At 39.7% G+C, this 25330-nt stretch overlaps 1 protein-coding gene and 4 long non-coding RNA genes across 25 annotated transcripts in view; 3 read left to right on the top strand and 2 right to left on the bottom strand.

Moving 5' to 3' along the window:
• LOC126991927 (uncharacterized) overlaps nucleotides 1–566 on the top strand; it is a 1353-nt gene extending 787 nt beyond the window's left edge. The window contains exons 2-4 of one of the 10 annotated variants that reach the window (XR_007745973.1): nucleotides 1–99; nucleotides 176–258; nucleotides 425–566. The exon at nucleotides 1–99 is cut by the window's left edge and continues 125 nt beyond it. This is a non-coding gene — a long non-coding RNA (uncharacterized LOC126991927). The other 9 variants (XR_007745969.1, XR_007745962.1, XR_007745958.1 and 6 more) reach the window with 9 other exon arrangements.
• Nucleotides 567–1121: 555 nt separating this feature from the next.
• On the bottom strand, nucleotides 1122–1824 carry LOC126991957 (uncharacterized). Its single transcript, XR_007745981.1, has 2 exons — nucleotides 1768–1824; nucleotides 1122–1508 (listed from the first exon to the last, which is right to left on the bottom strand). It is a non-coding gene; the product is annotated as an uncharacterized LOC126991957 (long non-coding RNA).
• Nucleotides 1825–2198: 374 nt separating this feature from the next.
• Nucleotides 2199–3857, top strand: LOC126991965 (uncharacterized). The gene is made up of 2 exons (XR_007745987.1): nucleotides 2199–2348; nucleotides 2509–3857. It is a non-coding gene; the product is annotated as an uncharacterized LOC126991965 (long non-coding RNA).
• Nucleotides 3858–4111: 254 nt separating this feature from the next.
• Nucleotides 4112–5991, top strand: LOC126991920 (uncharacterized). The gene is made up of 2 exons (XR_007745950.1): nucleotides 4112–4761; nucleotides 4893–5991. It is a non-coding gene; the product is annotated as an uncharacterized LOC126991920 (long non-coding RNA).
• Nucleotides 5992–6994: 1003 nt separating this feature from the next.
• LOC126991900 (tetraspanin-33-like) lies at nucleotides 6995–24650 on the bottom strand. 12 transcript variants are annotated; one of them, XM_050850552.1, is made up of 8 exons: nucleotides 24452–24650; nucleotides 20135–20341; nucleotides 19781–19954; nucleotides 17141–17275; nucleotides 15098–15142; nucleotides 13673–13789; nucleotides 10986–11047; nucleotides 6995–7108 (listed from the first exon to the last, which is right to left on the bottom strand). In XM_050850552.1, the coding sequence occupies exons 1-8, from the start codon at nucleotides 24527–24529 to the stop codon at nucleotides 7066–7068; spliced, it is 861 nt and encodes a 286-aa protein (XP_050706509.1). In that variant the 5' UTR covers nucleotides 24530–24650; the 3' UTR covers nucleotides 6995–7065. The 12 variants fall into 12 exon arrangements, 1 of the variants encoding a protein (XP_050706509.1); XR_007745919.1 differs by lacking the exon at nucleotides 6995–7108 and adding an exon at nucleotides 7976–8529 and having other exon boundaries at nucleotides 8632–11047; XR_007745925.1 differs by lacking the exon at nucleotides 6995–7108 and adding an exon at nucleotides 7976–8427 and having other exon boundaries at nucleotides 8632–11047.
• Nucleotides 24651–25330: the final 680 nt, after the last annotated feature.

The raw sequence follows: 25330 nt of genomic DNA, 5'->3' as shown, positions 1-25330 counted from the left end.
TATATTGTCACTATCCGGCAGAGGTGGTTTTATATATCAAAGGAACAATCATCAATCATCTTCATCATTCATTCATTATATTGTCACTATCAGGCAGAGGTGGTTGTAGATATCAAAGGAACAATCATCAATCATCTTCATCATTCATTCATTATATTGTCACTATCAGGCAGAGGTGGTTGTAGATATCAAAGGAACAATCATCAATCATCTTCATCATTCATCAGTCATTCATTATGTTGTTGCTATCAGGCAGATGTGGTTTTATATATCAAAGGAACAATCATCAATCATCTTCATCATTCATCAGTCATTCATTATACCGTCACTATCAGGCAGAGGTGGTTGTAGATATCAAAGGAACAATCATCAATCATCTTCATCATTCATCAGTCATTCATTATATCGTTGCTATCAGGCAGAGGTGGTTTTATATATCAAAGAAAACATCAACTTCATCAATGACATAAAAAGAAAAAATAATTGATGAGAAAAGAATATATTAAAAAAAAACAGAAAATGAAAAAAGTAAGTTCGATGAAAAACAAAAAAACAAAAAAACAAAATCTAGTCTGACAAAAAATAAGAAAAAATAAATAAATAAATAAATAAATAAAGTGTGACAAAAAAAAAATCGTTTGACAAAAATAAAAAAATAAAAATAAAAATCTATATGAACACACACACACACACACACAGATACTCTCTCTCTCTCTCTCTCACACACACAAACACAAGGTGGCAGATGAGCTTCTAAAATCACCCTAATGGTAGTGAGCTGAACACATTTTAATTATACCACACCGTTCAGGCTAACTTGGCGAATAGGCCCCGCCCCCCCACGCCCCCAGAGACCACAGGGACAAAGTGTTATTATTATTATTATTATTTTCTTTCATTATTTCTCATTATCATTTTCTTTATTATTATTTATGTCTTTATTTATTGTCATTATCATTTATTATTTTATTTATTTGTGTTCATAACAATATTCTTTTAATTAGTTTCATTTTTCAGTTGATTATTTTCCTTTATTATCTCGATTATTCTATTTTATTCTTTAACAAGTATTGATCATTTTCTTTTCTTTATTGTCATCATTATTGTTGTATTTATCACTATTTTATTTTGTCTTTTTTCCATTATTTCTCGTCACTATTTTTTTCCCTATTTCATCATCACACTGATTTATTTACTTATTCTAATCTATCAAAATCAAAGTGTTCTCAAATTCCACCAAACACAGGCAGCCTCTAGTAATAAGGGGGCGTGGCCTACTCATGAACCGACCAATCACGTGCTCTCAATACAGAAAGGGGGAGGAGCCTATTTATGAACCGACCAATCACGTGCCCCCAATACAGAAAGAGGGAGGAGTCTATTTATGAACCGACCAATCACGTGCTCTCAATACAGAAAGGGGGAGGAGCCTATTTATGAACCGACCAATCACGTGCTCTCAATACAGAAAGGGGGCGTGGCCTATTCATGAACCGACCAATCACGTGCTCTCAATACAGAAAGGGGGAGGAGTTTATTCATGAACCGACCAATCACGTACCCCCAATACAGAAAGGAGCGTGGCTAAATCAATAACCGACCAATCACGTGCTCTCAATACAGAAAGGGGGCGTGGCCTATTTATGAACCGACCAATCACGTGCTCTCAATACAGAAAGGGGGCGTGGCCTATTCATGAACCGACCAATCACGTACCCCAATACAGAAAGGGGGCGTGGCCTAATCAAGAACCGACCAATCACGTACCCCCAATACAGAAAGGGGGCGTGGCCTATTCATGAGCCGACCAATCACGTGCTCTCAATACAGAAAGGGGGAGGAGCCTAATGGCCAAGTTAGTTTGAACAGCTTAACAACTATTATTGTCGTTATTATCGGAGCTAGGCAGAGCTAATGCAACCTAAGGGGGTTAATAGAGAGTAATGATGATATATAAAAAAAAAAAAAAATTATACTACTAACCTAAATATATATCTTTGTTTACTTTATTCTGAAACATAGCAATAGGTTTTATGAAGAGGAGGAGGAGGAGGAGAAAGAGGAGAAGGAAAAAACAGAAAGAGAGTTAGAGAATAAAGGAAATGAGAGAGGAGGAGGAAGAAAGGAAGGAAGGAAATAAGAGAGAGAAATCCAGAATATAGAAATAAAATAGAGTGAACGAAGACAGCTGTGCCCGGCTCCGTCAACAACCATCCTCATTTCTATCATTAAAACTAACTATATTACCCCATTGTTTCCAGACTTATGAATCACCCTGTACGGAGAATAAACGACGTCCTTATACGGCTAACTGGACGCAATATAAACATCACTAAGTCGATCGGTTTGTCTCGAAAATACAAAATAATGGATTGTATGTAAATTTCCTTAAGGGGACATCTCTCGGAATTGTGTATGGGTGATAGAATTGAATAGCCTAAGAAGTGGAGCTGTTTTCCTTTAATCTAACTATTTCTGCATTCTTCTCCTTTTCCGGACAACACTAAGTTCTCAAAAATACAAAATAATGGATTGTACGTAACTTTCCTTAAGGGGACATCTCTCTGAATTGTGTATATGGGTGATAGAATTGAATAGCCTAAGAAGTTGAGCTGTTTTCCTTTTATCTAACTATTTCTGGATTCTTCTCCTTTTCCGGACAACACTAAGTTCTCAAAAATACAAAATAATGGATTGTACGTAACTTTCCTTAAGGGGACATCTCTCGGAATTGTGAATATGGGTGATAGAATTGAATAGCCTAAGTTAATTCAGCTGTTTTCCTTTTATCTAACTATTTCTGTATTCTTTTCCTTTTCCGGACAACACTAAGTTCTCAAAAATACAAAATAATGGATTGTACGTAACTTTCCTTAAGGGGACATCTCTCAGAATTGTGTATGGGTGATGGAATTGAATAGCCTAAGAAGTTGAGCTGTTTTCCTTTTATCTAACTATTTCTGGATTCTTCTCCTTTTCCGGACAACACTAAGTTCTCAAAAATACAAAATAATGGATTGTACGTAACTTTCCTTAAGGGGACATCTCTCTGAATTGTGTATATGGGTGATAAAATTGAATAGCCTAAGTTAATTCAGCTGTTTTCCTTTTATCTAACTATTTCTGCATTCTTCTCCTTTTCCGGACAACACTAAATCCTCGAAAATACAAAATAATGGATTGTACGTAACTTTCCTTAAGGGGACATCTCTCGGAATTGTGTATATGGGTGATAAAATTGAATAGCCTAAGTTAATTCAGCTGTTTTCCTTTAATCGAACTATTTCTGGATTCTTCTCCTTTTCCGGACAACACTAAGTTCTCAAAAAATACAAAATAATGGATTGTACGTAACTTTCCTTAAGGGGACATCCTCTCGGAATTGTGTATATGAGTGATAAAATTGAATAGCCTAAGTTAATTCAGCTGTTTTTCTTTAATCGAACTATTTCTGGATTCTTCTCCTTTTCCGAACACTAAGTCCTCGAAAATACAAAATACTGGATTGTACGTAACTTTCCTTAAGGGGACATCTCTCTGAATTGTGTATATGAGTGATAGAATTGAATAGCATAAGTTAATTCAGCCGTTTCCCTTTTATCTAACTATTTCTGGATTCTTCTCCTTTTCCGGACAACACCAAATCCTCGAAAATACAAAATAATAGATCGTACGTAATCTTCCTTAAGGGGACATCTCTCGGAATTCTGTATGGGTGACAGAATTGAATAGCATAAGTTAATTCAGCCGTTTCCCTTTTATCTAACTATTTCTGGATTCTTCTCCTTTTCCGGACAACACTAAATCCTCGAAAATACAAAATAGTAGATCGTACGTAATTTTCCTTAAGGGGACATTCTCTCGAAATTGTGGGTGATGAAATTGAATAGCCTAAACAAGTTGAGCTGTTTTCCTTTAATCGAACTATTTCTGCCTATTTCTCTTTTCCTCCTCCTCCTCTTCATCCTTGTTTTCCTTTATTTTCCTCTTTATCTAACCTACTTCTTTCTTTTTCTCCTTTCCCACTAAGTTTCTCAAAATACAAAATTGATTGAATGAAGCCTAAAAAAGTTGAGCTGTTTTCCTTTAATCGAACTATTTCTGCCTATTTTTTCCTTCTTATCTAACTTACTACTTTCTCTCTTGTTTTTTTCCTATTTTTCTTTTCATCTAAGTATTTCTACCCTTCCTCCTCCTCCTCCTCCTCTTCTTCCTCATTTTCCTTGCCGAACACACTGGGGCTATTCAGTTCAATCACCCAAATCGTACATATCCGTATTTCCTATAGAAGAATATACCATGGGTTGCTAACATTGCTAATGAATGTATTATAGATTGGTACTGTTTTGTTTTGGGAATAGGCTATCTCGCGATTTTTTACAAACGTAGCATTCGTATTTGTTGAGTTCTGTGGCTAGTTTGACTTTTTAACTTTTGGGACAGAGATGTTAGTTTAGAAATGTAGGGTTCTGTTAGTCACAAAATTCTTGATAGAGATTATGAGTGTAAAAACAACACAATCGAAATGCGACTTCCAGCCAACCAGCGAAATGACAGTGCCGTGTAGCTATATGCGCCAGGCCATATTAAGAGGTATGAGGTATGGTAGAATATTTGTATAATGTTAATTTCTGTTTTCATAAAAGAATATTCGCACAAATGAAGTTTTCCATGTTTTTAACCCGGTAGCAGCGACGGGCCAAATTTGTGGCTTTACCATGTAGCAGCGACGGGCCAAATTTGTGGCTTTACCGTGTAGCAGTGACGGGCCAAATTTGTGGCTTTGCCGTGTAGCAGCGACGGGCCAAATTTGTGGCTTTACCATGTAGCAGCGACGGGCCAAATTTGTGGCTTTACCGTGTAGCAGTGACGGGCCAAATTCGTGGCTTTAGGCGACGGGCCAAATTTGTGGCTTTACCATGTAGCAGCGACGGGCCAAATTTGTGGCTTTACCGTGTAGCAGCGACAGGCCAAATTTGTGGCTTTACCATGTAGCAGTGACGGGCCAAATTTGTGGCTTTACCGTGTAGCAGCGACGGGCCAAATTTGTGCCATGATATAAAAACCCCAAAATAGATGATGCATAATCTGATCACAAATGCTTTGATATATATTATGAAATGGTTTGTGTGAGGGGTGATTTTTTTTCATTTTTCTCGCTTGGAGGGACCATTAAGAAACATGATCCCTGCTGATACCGGGTTAAGAAATATTTATGAGCTGCCAACTTTTATCTTTGTAAAGGATTATATATGTGTGATATTTTTCCTACAAGAATATTATCACAATGACAATATGTTTTCCTGCAAGAATATGTCTGTAAAGGGACGATTTCTATTGTCCTCAAAGAGTATACGAACGCACTTTTTTCCCGAGATTACTTTTACAATGACAACATATTTTCCTACAAGAATATATTCGCAAAAGTGACAATATCAATTCCTCTAAAACAATTTACGAGTGCAGATTTTCCCTATTAGAACATTCGTGAAGTTACAATTTATATTTTCCCAAAAGAATATATTCAAAAAACCAACAATATCGATTTCCCTCAACAAATTTACGAATGCAGTTTTTCCCTATTAGAACATTCGTGTGGTTACAATTTATATTTTCCTACATGAATATACATACAATAATCATCCATTTATATAGAAAGATCATTCACAAGCTTCGTAAAAGAATATCCATGCAATAATAGTTAATACCTCCCTATGAGATTATACATATATTGCTATTTTTTTGCTAATTTCTGACAAAAATATATAGTGACTATTTTCCTGCAAGAACACACATTTTCCTTCAAGAACACACATATCAACTTCAATATTTTCCTGCAAGAACACACATATCAACTTCATATTTTCCTGCAAGAACACACATATCAACTTCATATTTTCCTGCAAGAACACACATATCAACTTCAATATTTTCCTGCAAGAACACACATATCAACTTCAATATTTTCCTGCAAGAACACACATATCAACTTCACATTTTCCTGCAAGAACACACATATCAACTTCATATTTTCCTGCAAGAACACACATATCAACTTCATATTTTCCTGCAAGAACACACATATCAACTTCATATTTTCCTGCAAGAACACACATATCAACTTCATATTTTCCTGCAAGAACACACATATCAACTTCATTTTCCTGCAAGAACACACATATCAACTTCATATTTTCCTGCAAGAACACACATATCAACTTCATATTTTCCTGCAAGAACACACATATCAACTTCATATTTTCCTGCAAGAACACACATATCAACTTCATATTTTCCTGCAAGAACACACATATCAACTTCATATTTTCCTGCAAGAACACACATATCAACTTCAATATTTTCCTGCAAGAACACACATATCAACTTCACATTTTCCTGCAAGAACACACATATCAACTTCAATATTTTTCTGCAAGAACACACATATCAACTTCAACATTTTCCTGCAAGAACACACATATCAACTTCAATATTTTCCTGCAAGAACACACATATCAACTTCACATTTTCCTGCAAGAACACACATATCAACTTCATATTTTCCTGCAAGAACACACATATCAACTTCATATTTTCCTGCAAGAACACACATATCAACTTCACATTTTCCTGCAAGAACACACATATCAACTTCAATATTTTCCTGCAAGAACACACATATCAACTTCCATATTTTCCTGCAAGAACACACATATCAACTTCATATTTTCCTGCAAGAACACACATATCAACTTCACATTTTCCTGCAAGAACACACATATCAACTTCAATATTTTCCTTCAACAATATTTTCACTTTAATTTCCAAGTATATTTTCACTTATAGGAATGTGGACAAAGGTTCTGTCGCCTATACTTAACAATTACTTATAAATACATTGGACATAAGTAGCAGTAGTAGTAGTAGTAGTAGTAGTAGTAGTAGAAGTAGTTGATATATATTACTTATTTTGATATTATTTTAAGTTAAGGCACTCTCTCTCTCTCTCTCTCTCTCTCTCTCTCTCTCTCTCTCTCTCTCTCTCTCTCTCTCTCAGTGGAGGCTTCAGTACCATCTTGAGTCAAGTAGATATTTTTGCTCACTCTCCCTGTGTGTGAGAAAATTAAAGAAAGTGAGAGAGTGAGAGAGGAGGAGGAGGAGGAGGAGGAGGAGGAGGAGGAGGTCAGTATTGAGTTTATATGACAGAATAGGAAGGAGAGGAAATGAAGGGAAGGGAAGGGAAGGGAAGGAAAAGGAAGGGAAGGAAAGGAAAGGAAGGAAAGGAAAGGGAAGGGAATGGAATGAAAGGGAAGGAAAGGAAAGGAAAGGAAAGGGAATGAAAGGGAAGGAAAGGAAAGGAAAGGGAAGGGAAGGGAAGTGAAGGAAAGGGAAGGAAAGGAAAAGGAAAGGAAGGAAAGGGAAAGGAAAGGAATGGAAGGAAAGGGAAAGGGAAGGAAAGGAAAGGGAAGGGAATGAAAGGGAAGAAAAGGAAAGGAAAGGAAAGGAAAAGAAGGAAAGGAAAAATATCAAAATAATATTATCTGTAAAAAAGAAATATTTCCTTTTTTTAGCACCAAAGTTGGAAATAATAATAATAATAATAATAATAATAATAATAATAATAATAATAATAATAATAATAATAATAATAAACTGATTAATTATATATAAGTAAAATGAACATTAATCAATTTATTACATTATTATTTTTTTTACTTATTATTTAAAACTAGAAAAAAATAATAATAATAATAATAATAGTTTTTTATAATTACTGACCCAAAGCAAGACAAACAAACAAACAAACACACAAACAGATCCTTCTTTGTTATTATAAGTTAGTTAGTTAGTTAGTTAAGTGTGTGTGTGTGTGTGTGTGTGTGTGTTTTCTTACTTAACACACACACACACACACACACACACACAAAGAGATTCCAACACTCATTATCATTATTATTATTATTATTATTATTACTTATATCGAACGGGAATCAAACTTGGAATCAGGAATCTTAGGAATTGCATTTGACCCTTGACCTAATATGCTTGGAATTAATGGGTGGAATTCTATATATTTATTATGTTATACTCTCTCTCTCTCTCTCTCTCTCTCTCTCTCTCTCTTTCTTTCTCCTCCTCCTCCTCCTTCCAAAGCCCAATTTTACCCATTATCTCCTCCCTATTAGCCAACACATATACACGCACACACACACACACAAACACCTTTTCTATGTGTTGTGTTTGTCTCAATGACCTGTTTGTGTTTTTTGTGAATGTCATCTACACTACACAACATTCATATACGCACATACACACACAAACACCCTCTATGTGTTGAGTTTGTCTTTCATGTTATTTGCTAATCTTCTACTGTCTATCCTTGTCCTTCTACAGTCCACTTTTACATACTGTTCCACACACAAACACCTTTTCTATGTGTTGAGTTTGTCTTTGTTACTTGCTAATCTTCTACTGTTTATCCTCGTCCTTCTACAGTCCCCTTTTACATACTGTTCCACACACAAACACCTTTTCTATGTGTTGAGTTTGTCTTTGTTACTTGCTAATCTTCTACTGTCTATCTTCGTCCTTCTACAGTCCTCTTTTACATATCGTTCCACACACATACACCAACACTTAAATGTCATCTACACTACGCAACATTCATATACACGCATACACACACACAAACACCCTTTCTATGTGTTGTGTTTGTCTTTGTTACTTGATAATCTTTCACTGTCTATCCTTGTCCTTCAACAGTCCCCTTTTACATATTGTACCACACACATATACCAACACTTATATGTCATCTACACTACGCAACATTCATATACACGCATACACACACACAAACACCCTTTCTATGTGTTGAGTTTGTCTTTGTTACTTGCTAATCTTTCAGTGTCTATCCTTGTCCTTCTACAGTCCCCTTTTACATATTGTTCCACACACATACACCAACACTTAAATGTCATCTACACTACGCAACATTCATATACACGCATACACACACACAAACACCTTTTCTATGTGTTGAGTTTGTCTTTGTTACTTGCTAATCTTTCACATTCTATCCTTGTCCTTCTACAGTCCACTTTTACATATCGTTCCACACACATACACCAACACTTAAATGTCATCTACACTACGCAACATTCATATACACGCATACACACACACAAACACCCTTTCTATGTGTTGTGTTTGTCATAATGACCTGTTTGTATTTTTTGTGAATAAATAACCCTGACGGAAATTGACTTATCAGTATCCGTGAACCAATTAGCATCAGACCACTCACTAACCACCGACATCCTTCCCCCCATTAGCCCATTAGGTCAAGGGTCAACTCCTATTATGAGAAATACACAAAAATACACATAATAGGAAATAGGTAAGTTAGTAGAAAAATTGCGATTCATAAAATTAGGTTACCAGTAGTTAAAACACACACACACACACACACACACATACACATACATACACACATACTAGCACAATATAAAACACTTACATGGATACACATAGACACATACACACACACAGTTTCATATACGTACACACACACACACACGCGCGCACACACTAGCCCATATAAAAAGCGTACATGAGAGGTTTACGCGCACATACTCTAGCACAATAAAAACATACATACATATACATACACAAGCCCCCATTAAAAAACGTACATGGTAATGGCGTGCACACATACAACGGAGGTTTACATGTGTACGTGTTTGCTGGTCCCTGGTTGTGGAAATCTGACTACACACACATACATACGCACACATAGAAGGGAGTAAACGCACACTCCCACAAATACGCACACAGGAGATAAAAACGCATACGCACATAGAAGGGAGTAAACGCACACACATATACAAATATGCGCACACGGAAGGGAGTTACAGTACACATACGCACACAAACGCGCACACAATATATAAAATTACTAAGAATTAATAGTTTTTAAAGCATCCAAGAAAATGGAAATAAAACAAGAAATCAAAACAAAACACTAAAAATATAAGTCATACAAATACAGATTAAAAAAAAAAAAAAAAAAACACTAGAAAAAACACTAAAGGGAAAGTTGCAGTTGAAGAAAAACAAAACATATGAAGAAAAAGCAGAAAAAAGTGAGGAAAAAATTGTGGAAAAAATTGAGGAAAACAGAAAAATTTGAGGAAAAAATTGAGTAAAACAGAAAAAATGAGGAAAAAATTGTGGAAAAAATTGAGGAAAACAGAAAAAATTGAGGAAAAAATTGAGTAAAACAAAAATTGAGGAAAAAATTGTGGAAAAAATTGAGGAAAACAGAAAAATTTGAGGAAAAAATTGAGTAAAACAGAAAAAATGAGGAAAAAATTGAGGAAAACAGAAAAATTTGAGGAAAAAATTGAGTAAAACAGAAAAAATGAGGAAAAAATTGAGGAAAACAGAAAAAATGAGGAAAAAATTGAGGAAAACAGAAAAAATGAGGAAAAAATTGAGGAAAACAGAAAAAATGAGGAAAAAATTGAGGAAAACAGAAAAAATGAGGAAAAAATTGAGGAAAACAGAAAAAATGAGGAAAAAATTGAGGAAAACAGAAAAAATTAGGAAAAAATTGAGTAAAACAGAAAAAATGAGGAAGCAGAGAAAGAGAAAAAAAAACAGAAAAATAGAGAAAATTAGAGAAAGAAAATTAAGAAAAAACAAACTGGAAAAACAAAACAAGCAAGAAATCAACATCAACATCGACATCATCATCAACCCAAACACTCTCTCTACGTTTGTTCGTCCGTTCGTACGCGGCGTTAACCCACCCACAAAACACACACACACACCAACACACGAACACACACACACACACACGACTACAAGCAGGGGTGGCCGGGGGGGGGGGGAGGGGGGGGGTAGGTGGCGTCAAATATCACAAGCGTCAACATCAGCCCCATATCTATGTTCGTATGTGCGTGTGTTTGTTTGTTTGTTAGTACCATCGGGCGCGCTGCAAGGTGATTTGGTCCATTAGGGAACGGGCCTGGTGGGTCACGTACATCTGTGTGGGAGAGAGAGAGGGTGAGGAGGAGGAGGAGGAGGAGGGAAGAGGATGAAGATTAGGAAGAAAAAACGAGGGGAAGGAAGAGGAAGAGGAAGAGGAGGAGGAGGAAAAGGAAGGAAAATGAGAAGGTAGAAGAGGAGGAGGAGGAGGAGGGATATGAAGAAGAGGAAGAAGATACAGAAGAAAGGAGAGGAGGAGAAAAAGGAGAAGGAAGAAGAGGAGGATGAGGAGGAGGAAGGGAGGAAGAGGTGGTAGGGAGGGATTGAAAAGAAGAGGGAAGGAAGGGGAAGGGAAGGGAAGGAAGGGGAAGGGAAGGAAAGGAAGAAGGGAAGGAAGGGAAGGAAGGTGAAGGGAAGGGAAGGAAAGGGAAGAGAAGGAAAGGGAAGGGAAGGGAAGGAAGGAGGAAAAAAAGAGAAAAAGAAAGAGAAAAAAGGAGAGAGAGGGAAGGAGGGAACAGAGAGGAACATGATGGGGAGAGAGAGAGAGAGAGAGAGAGAGAGAGAGAGAGAGAGAGAGAGAAGGGAAGAGGAGGGGAAAGAAAGAGGGAGGAGAAAACATAAATATATATATACAAAAAAACAAAACAAAACAATAAGAATAAGAATAGTTTAAACCACATAACTTACAAATATGAAACACCAATAAAAAAAAAAATTACACACACACACACACACACACACATTTTTATTTGCAGGTTATTCTGAAACATCAACAGTGGGTCAATATCACTCCTCTCTGCTCTGGATTCAACAAACACCAACATCATTTCCCATAAGAACATTCAACTGGTTTTACTACGGAGCTGAACGGACCACATCAGATTCACGTACCTTACACATATGGGTCAAGACTGGTGCGTTCTCCCATGGCCATAAGTTTGGTCACCATGGAACAGGTACGACAGTGCATGCTAGTGAATTTAAAGCGGAAATGGCACTGTTTTGAACGCAGAATTTGGAAAAGAGCGCGGGACCTCTGTGATCGTGTCGGCGCCATGGTGTACGAGATCATTTAGTCGCAGCGGAAATTGTTCAGATATTGCCCATGAAACAGGAACGACGGATAATTGGGTGATGAATAACTGGGACCTTTGTATATGTGGTATTTTTTAATATGCGACGAACTTGAAATCATAGCAAATAAGCACCCAAAATAGTTCACACCATTTCCCACTGGCTGAGGAAACACCCCAGCTTGGTTAGATGACTCCATTTTTCAAGGTACAGTCATCCTCAAATAGTAAGGTTTCCAATAGTTCTGTTTTGAGTAGTTTTAAATTTACTGCTCATCGGGAAATTTAAAAATCCTAAAAAAATCTGAGAAAATCCATGTAAAACCGTAACTGTACGATTGGAAACTGTACTATTTGAGGGATGACTGTATAGATCTATTGGAAACTGTACTATTTGAGGGATGACTGTATAGATCTATTGGAAACTGTACTATTTGAGGGATGACTGTATAGATCTATTGGAAACTGTACTATTTGAGGGATGACTGTATAGATCTATTGGAAACTGTACTATTTGAGGGATGACTGTATAGATCTATTGGAAACTGTACTATTTGAGGGATGACTGTATAGATCTATTGGAAACTGTACTATTTGAGGGATGACTGTATAGATCTATTGGAAACTGTACTATTTGAGGGATGACTGTATAGATGTCTCCATAATGTGTCAGGCAGCATGGAGGGTCCTTCTCTGCCTGTCACTGCCAAACGGACCCACTATGTACCACCAATGAACCAAGACACGGCTTTGTTTACATCTCTCACATAAAGAAAAATGGCCCTCTGTTTACTGACTAGAAGCAGTGTTAGTATGCAAGGATTTGGACACTCACAGGGATGTCAGGTATGAGTAAATACAGCTTATATACAGAAGAAAAATGTCCCTCTGTTTACTGACTAGAAGCAGTGTTAGTATGCAAGGATTTGGACACTCACGGGAATGTCAGGAATGAGTAAATACAGCTTATATACAGAAGAAAAATGTCCCTCTGTTTACTGACTAGAAGCAGTGTTAGTATGCAAGGATTTGGACACTCACGGGAATGTCAGGAATGAGTAAATACAGCTTATATACAGAAGAAAAATGTCCCTCTGTTTACTGACTAGAAGCAGTGTGAGTATTCATAGATTTGGACACTCACGGGAATGTCAGGAATGAGTAAATACAGCTTATATACAGAAGAAAAATGTCCCTCTGTTTACTGACTAGAAGCAGTGTGAGTATTCATAGATTTGGACACTCACAGGGATGTCAGGTATGAGTTAACTGTATAATGTGAATGCGTAAATACAGCTTATATACAGAAGAAAAATGGCCCTCTGTTTACTGACTAGAAGCAGTGTGAGTATGCAAGGATTTGGAGACTCACAGGGATGTCAGGAATGAGTTAACTGTATAATGTGAATGAGTAAATACAGCTTATATACAGAAGAAAAATGACCCTCTGTTTACTGACTAGAAGCAGTGTGAGTATGCAAGGATTTGGCCTCTCGCACACCAAACAAAATCAACCAGAAAGTCATTTGTCCGCGCTAAATTCCTCATACACAAAAACTAACAAAAACAAATTAAGCAAAACAAAACACCTGCCCCCCTCGTCGTCTCACCTGGAAGAGGGTGATGCCGAAGATGACGCCAGCCGCCCAGTACAGGTTGGACTCCAGGAAGTGGATGATGGAGGTGACGCAGCCGCCGGGGTTGATGGTCTCGGAAACCTCGTGACGCTGGGGGGAAACAGAGGTTAGGTTAGGTTAGGTTAGGTTAGGTTAGATTTATTGTATTTTATTTGCATATTTCGATATTTATTTATTTTTTGCAGTAGTGGAAGCAGCTCAAAGGACAACACACACACACACACACACACACACACACAGACACACACACACACACACACTCCTTCCCGTACATCACAACTAGGTAAATACACACACACACTCACACAAGGGAAGGAATTACAGGAGAAGGTAACAGACCCCAGGAGACGGGACACAACCCCCGATTAATACCTGGTACCCATTCACTGCTGGGTGGACAGGGGTGTAGGGTATCGGAAAAGCCGCCCAAATTTTTCCACTCCGCCCGGGAATCGAACCCGGGCTCTCTCAGTTGTGAGGCGAGTGTGCTAACCACTGCACCACGAAGCCCCCGGAGAAATTGAGGAAGTGGACTTGATTGAAAGACATTGTTGAGGTGAGCACTGGCCATAGAATGAAGGAAAAGCTGGACAAATATAGATTAGTAGACAGGACTAACCCAGCTTGACCTCAGGCCCTGGATACTACAAATAGATAAACACACACACACACACACACACACACACACACACACACACACACACACACACACACAACTAACAGAAGGAATTACCACCAGGAACACACAAGGACACAGTAAAAAATTGAGGAAGGGGAGAAGCTTGAGACATAAAGAAATATAGCTTCCCGCAAAGAGACACAGAGGCTTGGAACAGACTAAGTGAGGATGTAGTATCGGCAAGGAACGTACAAAGCTTTAACCCAGTAGCAGCGACAGGCCAAATTTGTGGCTTTAACCCGGTAGCAGCGACGGGCCAAATTTGTGGCTTTACCGTGTAGCAGCAACGGGCCAAATTTGTGGCTTTACCAAATTTGTGGCTTTACGACAGGCCAAATTTGTGGCTTTAACCCGGTAGCAGCGACGGGCCAAATTTGTGGCTTTACCGTGTAGCAGCAACGGGCCAAATTTGTGGCTTTACCGTGTCCCAGCAACGTGCCAAATTTGTGCCATGATATAAACCCCCAAAAATAGATGATACATAATCTGATCACAAATGCTTTGATATATATTATGAAATGGTTTGTGTGAGGGGCGATTTTTTCTCATTTTTCTCGCTTGGAGGGACCATTAAGAAACATGATCCCTGCTGATACCGGGTTAAGGAAAAGTTGGATAAATGCAGATATGGAGATGGGACCACATGAGCGTAAGCCTAGGCCTATAAAACTACAACTAGGTACACACACACACACACACACACACACACACACACTCACCTTCTTCTCCTGTATCCCATATCCACACATTGAGTTGTAGGTTGACTGTGGAAGAGAAAGAAAAAATATAATCAATTACTATGAAAAACAGATTGATGGTCTCTCTCTCTCTCTCTCTCTCTCTCTCTCTCTCTCTCTCTCTCTCTCTCTCTCTCTCTCTCTCTCTCTGTCTCCTTCTTCCCTCTCCCTCCATTCCTCCTCCTCCTCTCTCCTTTCTTTTTTCAAATTTAATGCATATATATTTTTTTTATTCCATTCAAATTTCCTCTTTTTCCTTCTCTCTCTCTCTCTCTCTCTCTCTCTCTCTCTCTCTCTCTCTCTCTCTCTCTCTCTCTCTCTCTCTCTCTCTCTCTCTCTCTCTCTCTCTCTCTCTCTCTCTCTCTCTCCAAATCTCAATACATCTTTTCCTTCTAAATTATGTCTAATCTCCCTCTCTTTCTCTCCCTTCCTCCCCCTCTCTTTCTCTCCCTTCCTCCCCCTTTCTCCCTCTCTGACTCACAACCCCATCCTCCCTCTCTCTTTCTCTCCGTTCCTCCTCCCTCTTTCTTACCCTACCTCTCCCTTTCTCCCCTTTCTCTCCCTCTCTGACTCACAACCCCATCCTCCCTCTCTCTTTCTCTCCCTTCCTCCCCCTCTCTTTCTCTCCCTTCCTCCCTCTCTTTCTCTCCCTTCCTCCCCCTCTCTTTCTCTCCCTTCCTCCCCCTCTCTTTCTCTCCCTTCCTCCCTCTCTTTCTCCCTCCTCTCTCTTTCTCTCCCTTCCTCCCCTTCCCTCTCTCTCCCTCCCCTTCCTCCTCTTCCTCTCTTTCTCTCCTTCCTCCCTCTCTTTCTCCCTCCCCTCTTTTCTCTCCCTCCCCCTCTCTCTCTTTCTCTCCCTCCCCCTCTCTCTTTCTCTCCCTTCCTCCCCTTCTCTTTCTCTCCCTCCCTGCCTCTCCCTCTCTTTCTCTCCCTTCCTCCCCTTCCCTTTCTTTCTCTCCTTCCTCCCCTCTCTTTCTCTCCTTCCTCCCCTCTCTTTCTCCCTTCCTCCTCTCTCTTTCTCTCCCTTCCTCCCTCTCTTTCTCTCCCTCCCCCTCTCTCTCTTTCTCTCCCTTCCTCCTCCTCCCTCTTTCTTTCCCTACCTCTTCCTTTCTCCCTTTCTTTCTCTCCCTCTCTGACTCACAACCCCATCCTCCCTCTCTCTCTCCCTTCCTCCCCCTCTCTTTCTCTCCCTTCCTCCCTCTCTTTCTCTCCCTCCTCCTCTCTTTCTTTCTCTCCCTTCCTCCCCTTCTCTTTCTCTCCCTTCCTCCCTCTCTTTCTCTCCCTTCCTCCCCTTCTCTTTCTCTCCCTTCCTCCCTCTCTTTCTCTCCCTCCCCCTCTCTCTCTTTCTCTCCCTTCCTCCCTCTCTTTCTCTCCCTCCCCCTCTCTCTCTTTCTCTCCCTTCCTCCCCCTCTCTTTCTCTCCCTTCCTCCCTCTCTCTTTCTCTCCCTTCCTCCCTCTCTTTCTCTCCCTCCCCCTCTCTCTCTTTCTCTCCCTCCTCCTCTCTTTCTATCCCTTCCTCCCTCTTTCTCTCCTTCCTCCCCTTCTCTTTCTCTCCCTTCCTCCCTCTCTTTCTCTCCTTCCTCCCCTTCTCTCTTTCCTCCCCTTCTCTTTCTCTCCTTCCTCCCCTCTCTTTCTCTCCCTCCCCCTCTCTTTCTCTCCCGCCCCTCTCGTTCTCTCCCTTCCTCCCTCTCTTTCTCTCCCTTCCTCCCCTTCTCTTTCTCTCCCTTCCTCCCTCTCTTTCTCTCCCTCTCTCTTTCTCTCCCTTCCTCCCTCTCTTTCTCTCCCTCCCCCTCTCTCTCTTTCTCTCCCTTCCTCCTCCTCCCTCTCTTTCTCTCCCTTCCTCCCTCTCTCTCCCTTCCTCCCCTTCTCTTTCTCTCCCTCCCTCTCTTTCTCTCCCTCCTCCTCTCTTTCTATCCCTTCCTCCCCATCTCTCCCTCTCTGACTCACAACCCCATCCTCCCTCTCTCTTTCTCTCCCTCTCTCCCTGTTCTCTCCTCCTCCTCCCCCCTCTCTCTCTCTCCGACTCACCATGTTCCAAGGCTTAATACAGCAGGAGGCCGGCACACCACACTTTTCAGCGCTGGGACTTTCCTGGGAGCAGTTAAAGTACTCGTTGGAATTCCAGTCTTGGTATCCCTCATTGGTGATGCCGCAGCACTCGAACTGGAGGGGGAAGGGATGGGTATTAATGTGGGGGTTTGGTTGAGATAAGGTCAGATTAGGTTAGGTTAGGTTTGGGTGAGATAAGGTCAGATTAGGTTAGGTTAGGTTAGGTTTGGGTGAGTTAGATTAGGTTAGGTTAGGTTTGGGTGAGAGTTAGATTAGGTTAGGTTAGGTTTGGTTGAGATAAGGTCAAATTAGGTTAGGATAAGGTCAGATTAGGTTAGGTTAGGTTTGGGTGAGATAAGGTCAGATTAGGTTAGGTTTGGGTGAGTTAGACTAGGTTAGATTAGGTTGAGATAAGGTCAGATTAGGTTAGGTTAGGTTTGAGTGAGATAAGATCAGATTAGGTTAGGTTTGGGTGAGAGTTAGATTAGGTAAGGTTAGGTTTGGTTGAGATAAGGTTAGATTAGGTTGGGTTTGGTTGAGATAAGGTTAGATTAGGTTAGGTTTGGTTGAGATAAGGTCAGATTAGGTTAGGTTAGGTTTGGGTGAGAGTTAGATTAGGTTAGGTTTGGATGAGATAAGGTCAGATTAGGTTAGGTTTGGGTGAGAGTTAGATTAGGTTAGGTTTGGGTGAGATAAGGTCAGATTAGGTTAGGTTTGGGTGAGAGTTAGATTAGGTTAGGTTTGGTTGAGATAAGGTCAGATTAGGTTAGGTTTGGTTGAGATAAGGTCAGATTAGGTTAGGTTTGGGTGGGAGTTAGATTAGGTTAGGTTTGGTTGAGATAAGGTCAGATTAGGTTAGGATAAGGTCAGATTAGGTTAGGTTTGGTTTGGTTGAGATAAGGTCAGATTAGGTTAGGTTAGGTTTGATTGAGATAAGGTCAGATTAGGTTAGGTTTGGGTGGGAGTTAGATTAGGTTAGGTTTGGTTGAGATAAGGTCAGATTAGGTCAGGTCCCGCCCTCAGACCAAAGCGCCACATGACCCTCCCGCCAACCACACACAAAAGGGGCTGCTGTATTGCATGAAGGGAGCCTATACTTTAGACTATCTTGCGTAAATAGAGCTCGGGGCAGCGTTTCCATTACGACCTAGCATGGCCGTTTCCGACAGAGTTTTCTCCTCCAACTCACTGTCTCTCTATAACCAGGGCATGTAGAGGCTTCTGGATGGCACCATTAGAGCAAGGAAGACTTAGTAGTGAGTACAAAGTCTGTTTCATTTGCTCGTCCATTGTTGGTTATCCCGGTACCAGCGACGGGCCAAATTTGTGGCTTTACCGTGTAGCAGCGACGGGGCAAATTTGTGGCTTTACCGTGTAGCAGCAACGGGCCAAATTTGTGGCTTTACAGTGTAGCAGCGATGGGCCAAATTTGTGGCTTTACCGTGTAGCAGCGACGGGCCAAATTTGTGGCTTTGCCGTGTAGCAGCGACGGGCCAAATTTGTGGCTTTACCGTGCAGCAGCGACGGGCCAAATTTGTGGCTTTACCGTGTAGCAGCGACGGGCCAAATTTGTGCCATGATATAAACCCCCCAAATTAGATGATGCATAAACTGATCACAAATGCTTTGATATATTATGAAATGGTTTGCGTGAGTGATGATTTTTTCTCATTTTTCTCACTTAGAGGGACCATTAAGAAACATGACCCCCGCTGATACTGGGTTAAAGAAGAAGAGGAAGAATACACTGGTCCGTACCTGTCGCTCTAGGAAGTCCACAAAGTTCTGAGTGTTTTAATGTTGCCTAACTTAGCCCAATCTAAATTTACCTAACCCCACGTAACCTAACCTAACCCAATATAACCTAACACCACCTAACATAATCTAACCTTACCCTAACCTAACCTTACCTAACATGAATTTACCTAACATGACCTAACCTAACCCAATATAACCTAACATGAATTTACCCAACACCACCTAACATAATCTAACCTTACCCTAGCCTAACCTAACCTTACCTAACATGAATTTACCTAACATGACCTAACCTAACCCAATATAACCTAACATGAATTTACCGAACACCACCTAACATAATCTAACCTTACCCTAGCCTAACCTAACCTTACCTAACATGAATTTACCTAACATGACCTAACCTAACCCAATATAACCTAACAGGAATTTACCCAACACCACCTAACATAATCTAACCTTACCCTAGCCTAACCTAACCTTACCTAACATGACCTAACCTAACCCAATATAACCTAACATGAATTTACCCAACACCACCTAACATAATCTAACCTTACCCTAGGCTAACCTAACCTTACCTAACATGAATTTACCTAACCTGACCTAACCTAACCCAATATAACCTAACATGAATTTACCCAACACCACCTAACATAATCTAACCTTACCCTAGCCTAACCTAACCTTACCTAACATGAATTTACCTAACTGCACCTAACCTAACATATATTTACCTAACACCTTACCCTAGCCTAACCTAACTTTATCTCAGCCTAATCAAACTCCAATCTAATTTTACGTACCCTAACCTTTCTTTATCTAACTTAAGAAGAAGAGGAAGAATACACTAGTCCGTACCTGTCGCTGTAGAAAGTCCACAAAGTTCTGAGTGTTCTGGCTTTCCCTGTAGTCCTCGATAAGCCTCTTGGACAGAACGCTCTCGATGATCTCGCGCGACTTCCACGGGAAAATGATGCAGGCAATGGCGAACATCAACTCAGCGATGAGGAAGATCGTGAGGCTCCAGAAGTACTGCGACGACGATGGGGGAGAAGAGGGGAAGGGGGTTAAGACATGACGGAAAAATTATCACCATGGAAAAAAAATTAAAAAAAGGGAAAAATAATTAGATAGAGAGAAATACGCCGACAAATTTGACGATATGATTTGATAAAGAAAATAACACACACACACACACACACACACACATACCAGCTTCAGCAGACACAGGTTCTCCCTCAGGGCTCCGACACAGCCAGCGAAGGACACAATGAAGATGATGGTGCCCAGCGCAACCATGACCCCGGACAGGTCGGTGAGGACGATATACGCAACCTCCACGGACTTGAGGCCATTGATCTCCTGGGCTGTGAAGACGACGCCATATAGACCAATAGCAACCAGCAGCAGACCCAGCAGCTGTAGAAGGGGGAGAGAGAGATAAAGTTGAGTTTTGTTTAGTGGGCGCAACATCTGTGGTCGTATGCCGGAGAGAGACAGAAGGGGAAGGAATTATAGGAGAAGGAAACAGACCCCAGGAGACGGGACACAACCCCCGATTAATACCTGGTACCCATTCACTACTGGGAGAAAGGAGAGAGGGAAAAAGTTGGAAAGTTTCGTTTAGTCGGCGCAACATCTGTGGTCATATGCCGGAGAGAGACAGAAGGGGAAGGAATTATAGGAGAAGGAAACAGACCCCAGGAGACAGGACACAACCCCTGATTAATACCTGGTACCCATTCACTGCTGGAGAGAGAGAGAGTTTCGTTTAGTCGGCGCAACATCTGTGGTCATATGCCGGAGAGAGACAGAAGGGGAAGGAATTACAGGAGAAGGCAACAGACCCCAGGAGACGGGACACAACCCCCGATTAATACCTGGTACCCATTCACTGCTGGGTGTACAGGGGCGTAGGGTATCGGAAAAGCCACCCAAATTTTTCCACTCCGCCCGGGAATCGAACCCAGGCTCTCTCGGTTGTGAGCCGAGTGTGCTAACCACTGCACCACGAAGCCCCTGATAATGGTGAAAATAATGGAGAAAAATGATGCATATTAAGGAAAGTAATAGGAAAATAATAATAGGTAATAGGGTTGTATATAAATAAAAAAAAAAAATAAAAAAAAAAAAATAGTCATCCCTCAAATAGTATAGTTTCCAATAGTTTATGTGGATTTTCCAAGAAGATTTTTTTATGGTTTTTAAATTTCCCAATAAGCATGAAATTTAAAAACCCTGAAAGATCTTCCGTAGGATAATACAAAATAGGGTTGTATATAAATTTTAAGAAGTAAAAATACAGTCGTCCCTCAAATAGTATAGTTTCCAATAGTTTATGTGGATTTTCCAAGAAGATTTTTTTAGTGTTTTTAAATTTCCCAATAAGCATGAAATTTAAAAACCCTAAAAGATCTTATATGACAATCCATATAGAACAGAAACCAAACTATTGAAAACCGTACTATTTGAGGGAAAACTGTATATTATAAAATGGTTCGTGCGAGGGGTGATTTTTCTCATTTTTGGAGGGACCATTAAGAAACATGATCCCTGCTGCTACCGGGTTAATAAATGAGATGTAATTAGGGAGCAGGGAATATGAAGGTAACACTAATGGAAGAAAATATACCGAGGAAGATAAAAATAACTGATAATATGTTCTGATAAGGAAGAACAATGAAGGTGCCGATAACAACACAAGGCAACGCAGCAACAGATAAAATTAAGAGGAAATTTGAACAAGTTAAAATAATGTTATAAAAATATCGTGAGAAGCAGAGACCGTAACTGAAGATAGGAAGAGATAGGTTAGCTCGGGGTGAAAATAAAGACAAGATAGGAAGATAACAGTGAAAATATATAGAAGGTTGTGAATGTAAAAGAAAGAAAATGGGATAAATAGCATAAATTAAAGAAATACAGTTATAATAATTAGTGAAAATGATGGGAAGTAATATATATGAAGAAATTGATAGAGAAAAATGATAAAAAGAAGTTAGTTTAATAGGAATATAAGGGCCCAGCCACATACCTAACCAAACCTAACCTTGTAGTAGTAGTAGTAGTAGAAGTAGTAGTAGTAGTAGTAGTAGTAGTAGTAGTAGTAGTAGTAGTATAAATAGTACCACCATTAGTAATCTATTTTTTTTACAGTGAAGGAAACAGCTCAAGGACAAAAATAAATACATAAATAAATATATACAAAAAAAGCCCACAGTCATGTTTAATAGTAGTAGTAGTAGTAGTAGTAGTAGTAGTAGTAGTAGTAGTAGTAGAAATAGTAGTAGTAGTAGTAGTAGTAGTAGTAGTAGTAGTAGTAGTAGTAGTAATAAGCTTTCCCTTCCTGCACCAACACACTGATGACGCAACAATGTGATAATGAAATGATTGAGAAAATTATCCAGAAAACAACTCATTTCCTGTTGAGAGATTTCCTTCCCCCCACATCCCCACCCCCCCCTCTCTCTCTCTCTCTCTCTCTCTCTCTCTCTTACCTATAATTCTTCTCTCCCTTCTCTCCCACCTTCATTTCCCCTCTTTTTTTTTTTTTCCTTCAATCCCGCATGCTGAATAAATCTAACCTAATCTAACCTAACTTACCCTTCCTTATGAGGGACCTTCACTCCCCCTCCCCTGCCTGTTACCTCCGGCCTGCATTCCCTGTCCCGTCTTTTGCTGCATATTTCCGCCGCCTCACACCGCGTGCCAAATACACTTAAACTAACCTAACCTAACCTAACCTAACTTAACCTGTACTTAACTTAACCACCACCCATGCCGAATATATTTAAACTAACCTAACCTAACTTAACCTGTACTTAACTTAACCACCACCCATGCCGAATATATCTAAACTAACCTAACCTAACCTAACCTGTACTTAACTTAACCACCACCCATGCCGAATATATTTAAACTAACCTAACCTAACTTAACCTGTACTTAACTTAACCACCACCCATGCCGAATATATCTAAACTAACCCAACCTAACTTAACCTGTACTTAACCACCACCCATGCCGAATATATTTAAACTAACCTAACCTAACCTGTACTTAACTTAACCACCACCCATGCCGAATATATCTAAACTAACCTAACCTAACTTAACCTGCGGGACAATTTACAGTTTCACCCAACCAACGATTTTCTTACGAGGTTCATGTTTTCTGGTGATAAATGTTGTGAATTCCATGATTTTCTACCTCATTTCTATTTTCCAGAACTCATTATTTACTGCAATAATCCATCTGGTAAGTATTGCCTTCACAAGAGGTGGCAACCTTCTTGATAATCTTATCCTAAAATAACAAACCACATTTTATCCTATTTTTTGTAAAAGCTCAAGAATCTCCATTAAAATAAATTCTAAACCATTGTTCGCCTCACCCATTGACTAGGCGACACAAAAAAGACCAAAATACACACCTCAATAAGAATGGAGGAAGAAAAATCATAAAAAACACACATCAGAATTTCCATATTTCGTAAAACCTCAGGAATTTCCATTAAAACAAATCCTGGGCCATTAAATTCCTCTCCTATCATCTAAAACAAACAAATTAACCCAAAATTCAACCCGGAACTAAAATGGAGGTCAAGAAATGAAGCAAAACAACAAAAACATGAAAATTCACATCCGTCAGAATTTCCCTATTTCGTAAAACGTCAAAACAAATTCTGGGCCATTAAATTCCTCTCCCATTATTTAAACCTGACAAAAACACCAAAAAACACCCCGGGACCAAAATGGAGGTCAAGAAATGAAGCAAAACAAACAAAAACATGAAAATTCACATCCGTCAGAATTTCAGTATTTCATAAAACGTCAAAATTATCCACCAAACGAATTCTGGGCCATTAAATTCCTCAAATTCCTCTCCTATCATCTAAAACTAACAAATTAACCCAAAATTCAACCCGGAACCAAAATGGAGGTCAATAAATTAATCAACCAAACAAAAAACATTAAAATTCACATCCGTCAGAATTTCCATATTTCGTAAAACGTCAAAATTATCCACCAAAACAAATTCTGGGCCATTAAATTCCTCTCCTATCATCTAAAACAAACAAATTAACCCAAAATTCAACCCGGAACCAAAATGGAGGTCAATAAGTTAATTAACCAAACAAAACATTAAAATTCACATCCGTCAGAATTTCCATATTTCGTAAAACCTCAGGAATTTCCATTAAAACAAATCCTGGGCCATTAAATTCCTCTCCTATCATCTAAAGCTAACAAATTAACCCAAAATTCAACCCGGAACCAAAATGGAGGTCAACAAATTAATCAACCAAACAAAAAACATTAAAATTCACATCCGTCAGAATTTCCATATTTCATAAAACCTCAAAGTTATCCACCAAACCAATTCCAACCCATTAAACCTTTTCTCCATAACCCAAAACCACCAAAAACACCCCAAAAAATCACCCCAAAACAAAGACTCCCCAAAACAATAACAAAGGACAGCAGGCAACCCTCACGCCCACTCCCTTATCTTTTTTCCCTTTTTTACCCAGAAGATGAAGTTGAAGAAGAAGAGCGTCCACTTCACACACGGGCTGATGTATGAGTAGTCTCTCCGCCGCGCCATGGCTCTCCCAAAGGCGGGGAAGGAGGGAAAAAAGGGAAAAATGTGACAACTTCTCCGCCTCCGTCTCCTGATCCGCCCTACACTTTCTAGCGCAAGGGACCGACTGGCGCCCGGGACGGTTCCTCTTCTCTTCTTCCTCCTCCTCTTCCTCTTCCTCCTCCTCCTCCTTCGGTGTCTTTTTCTTCTTCTGCCTCTATTTTCCTTTATTTTTTGCCCTGTGTACCTCCCTGATGTCTTTTCTTTCCTTCTTCCTCTCCATGTACCTCCCAATTCCTTCCTTATTTCCTAATCTTTCATATTTTAATTGCTGTATTTTTTTAGCAGTTAATTCTTTTTCTGATTTTTCTTTTTCGTCTTCTTCTTTTTCCTCTTCTTCTTTTTTCCTGTTCTTCCTCTTCCTCTTTTTCTTCCTCTTCTTCTTCCTCTTCTTCTTCTTCCTCTTCCTCTTCTTCTTTTTCTTCCTCTTCTTCACTCTGTCCTGCCTGGGGGTAGGGATGGCATGTTCCTCCCTTCTCCCTTGTTGTTTACCTGCAACAATAAACTATCAATCAATCAATCTTCCTCTTCTTCTTCCTCTTCTTCTTCCTCTTCCTCTTTTTCTTTCTCTTCCTCTTCCTCTTCTTCCTCTTCTCTTTTATCCCTGTGCTGTCTAATTTTAACTCCCTGATGCAAGAGTTAACCAGCATCTCCAATCTTTCATCCCTAATGCAAGAGTTAACCAGCATCTCCAATCTTTCATCCCTAATGCAAGAGTTAACCAGCATCTCCACTCTTTCATCCCCTTATGCAAGAGTTAACCAG

The sequence above is a fragment of the Eriocheir sinensis genome, chromosome 7 (genome assembly GCF_024679095.1).
Source record: "Eriocheir sinensis breed Jianghai 21 chromosome 7, ASM2467909v1, whole genome shotgun sequence".
Taxonomy (NCBI): Eukaryota; Metazoa; Arthropoda; class Malacostraca; order Decapoda; family Varunidae; genus Eriocheir; species Eriocheir sinensis.
Note: the sequence above shows the minus strand (reverse complement) of the source record. Positions and strands in the feature narration are given on the sequence as shown.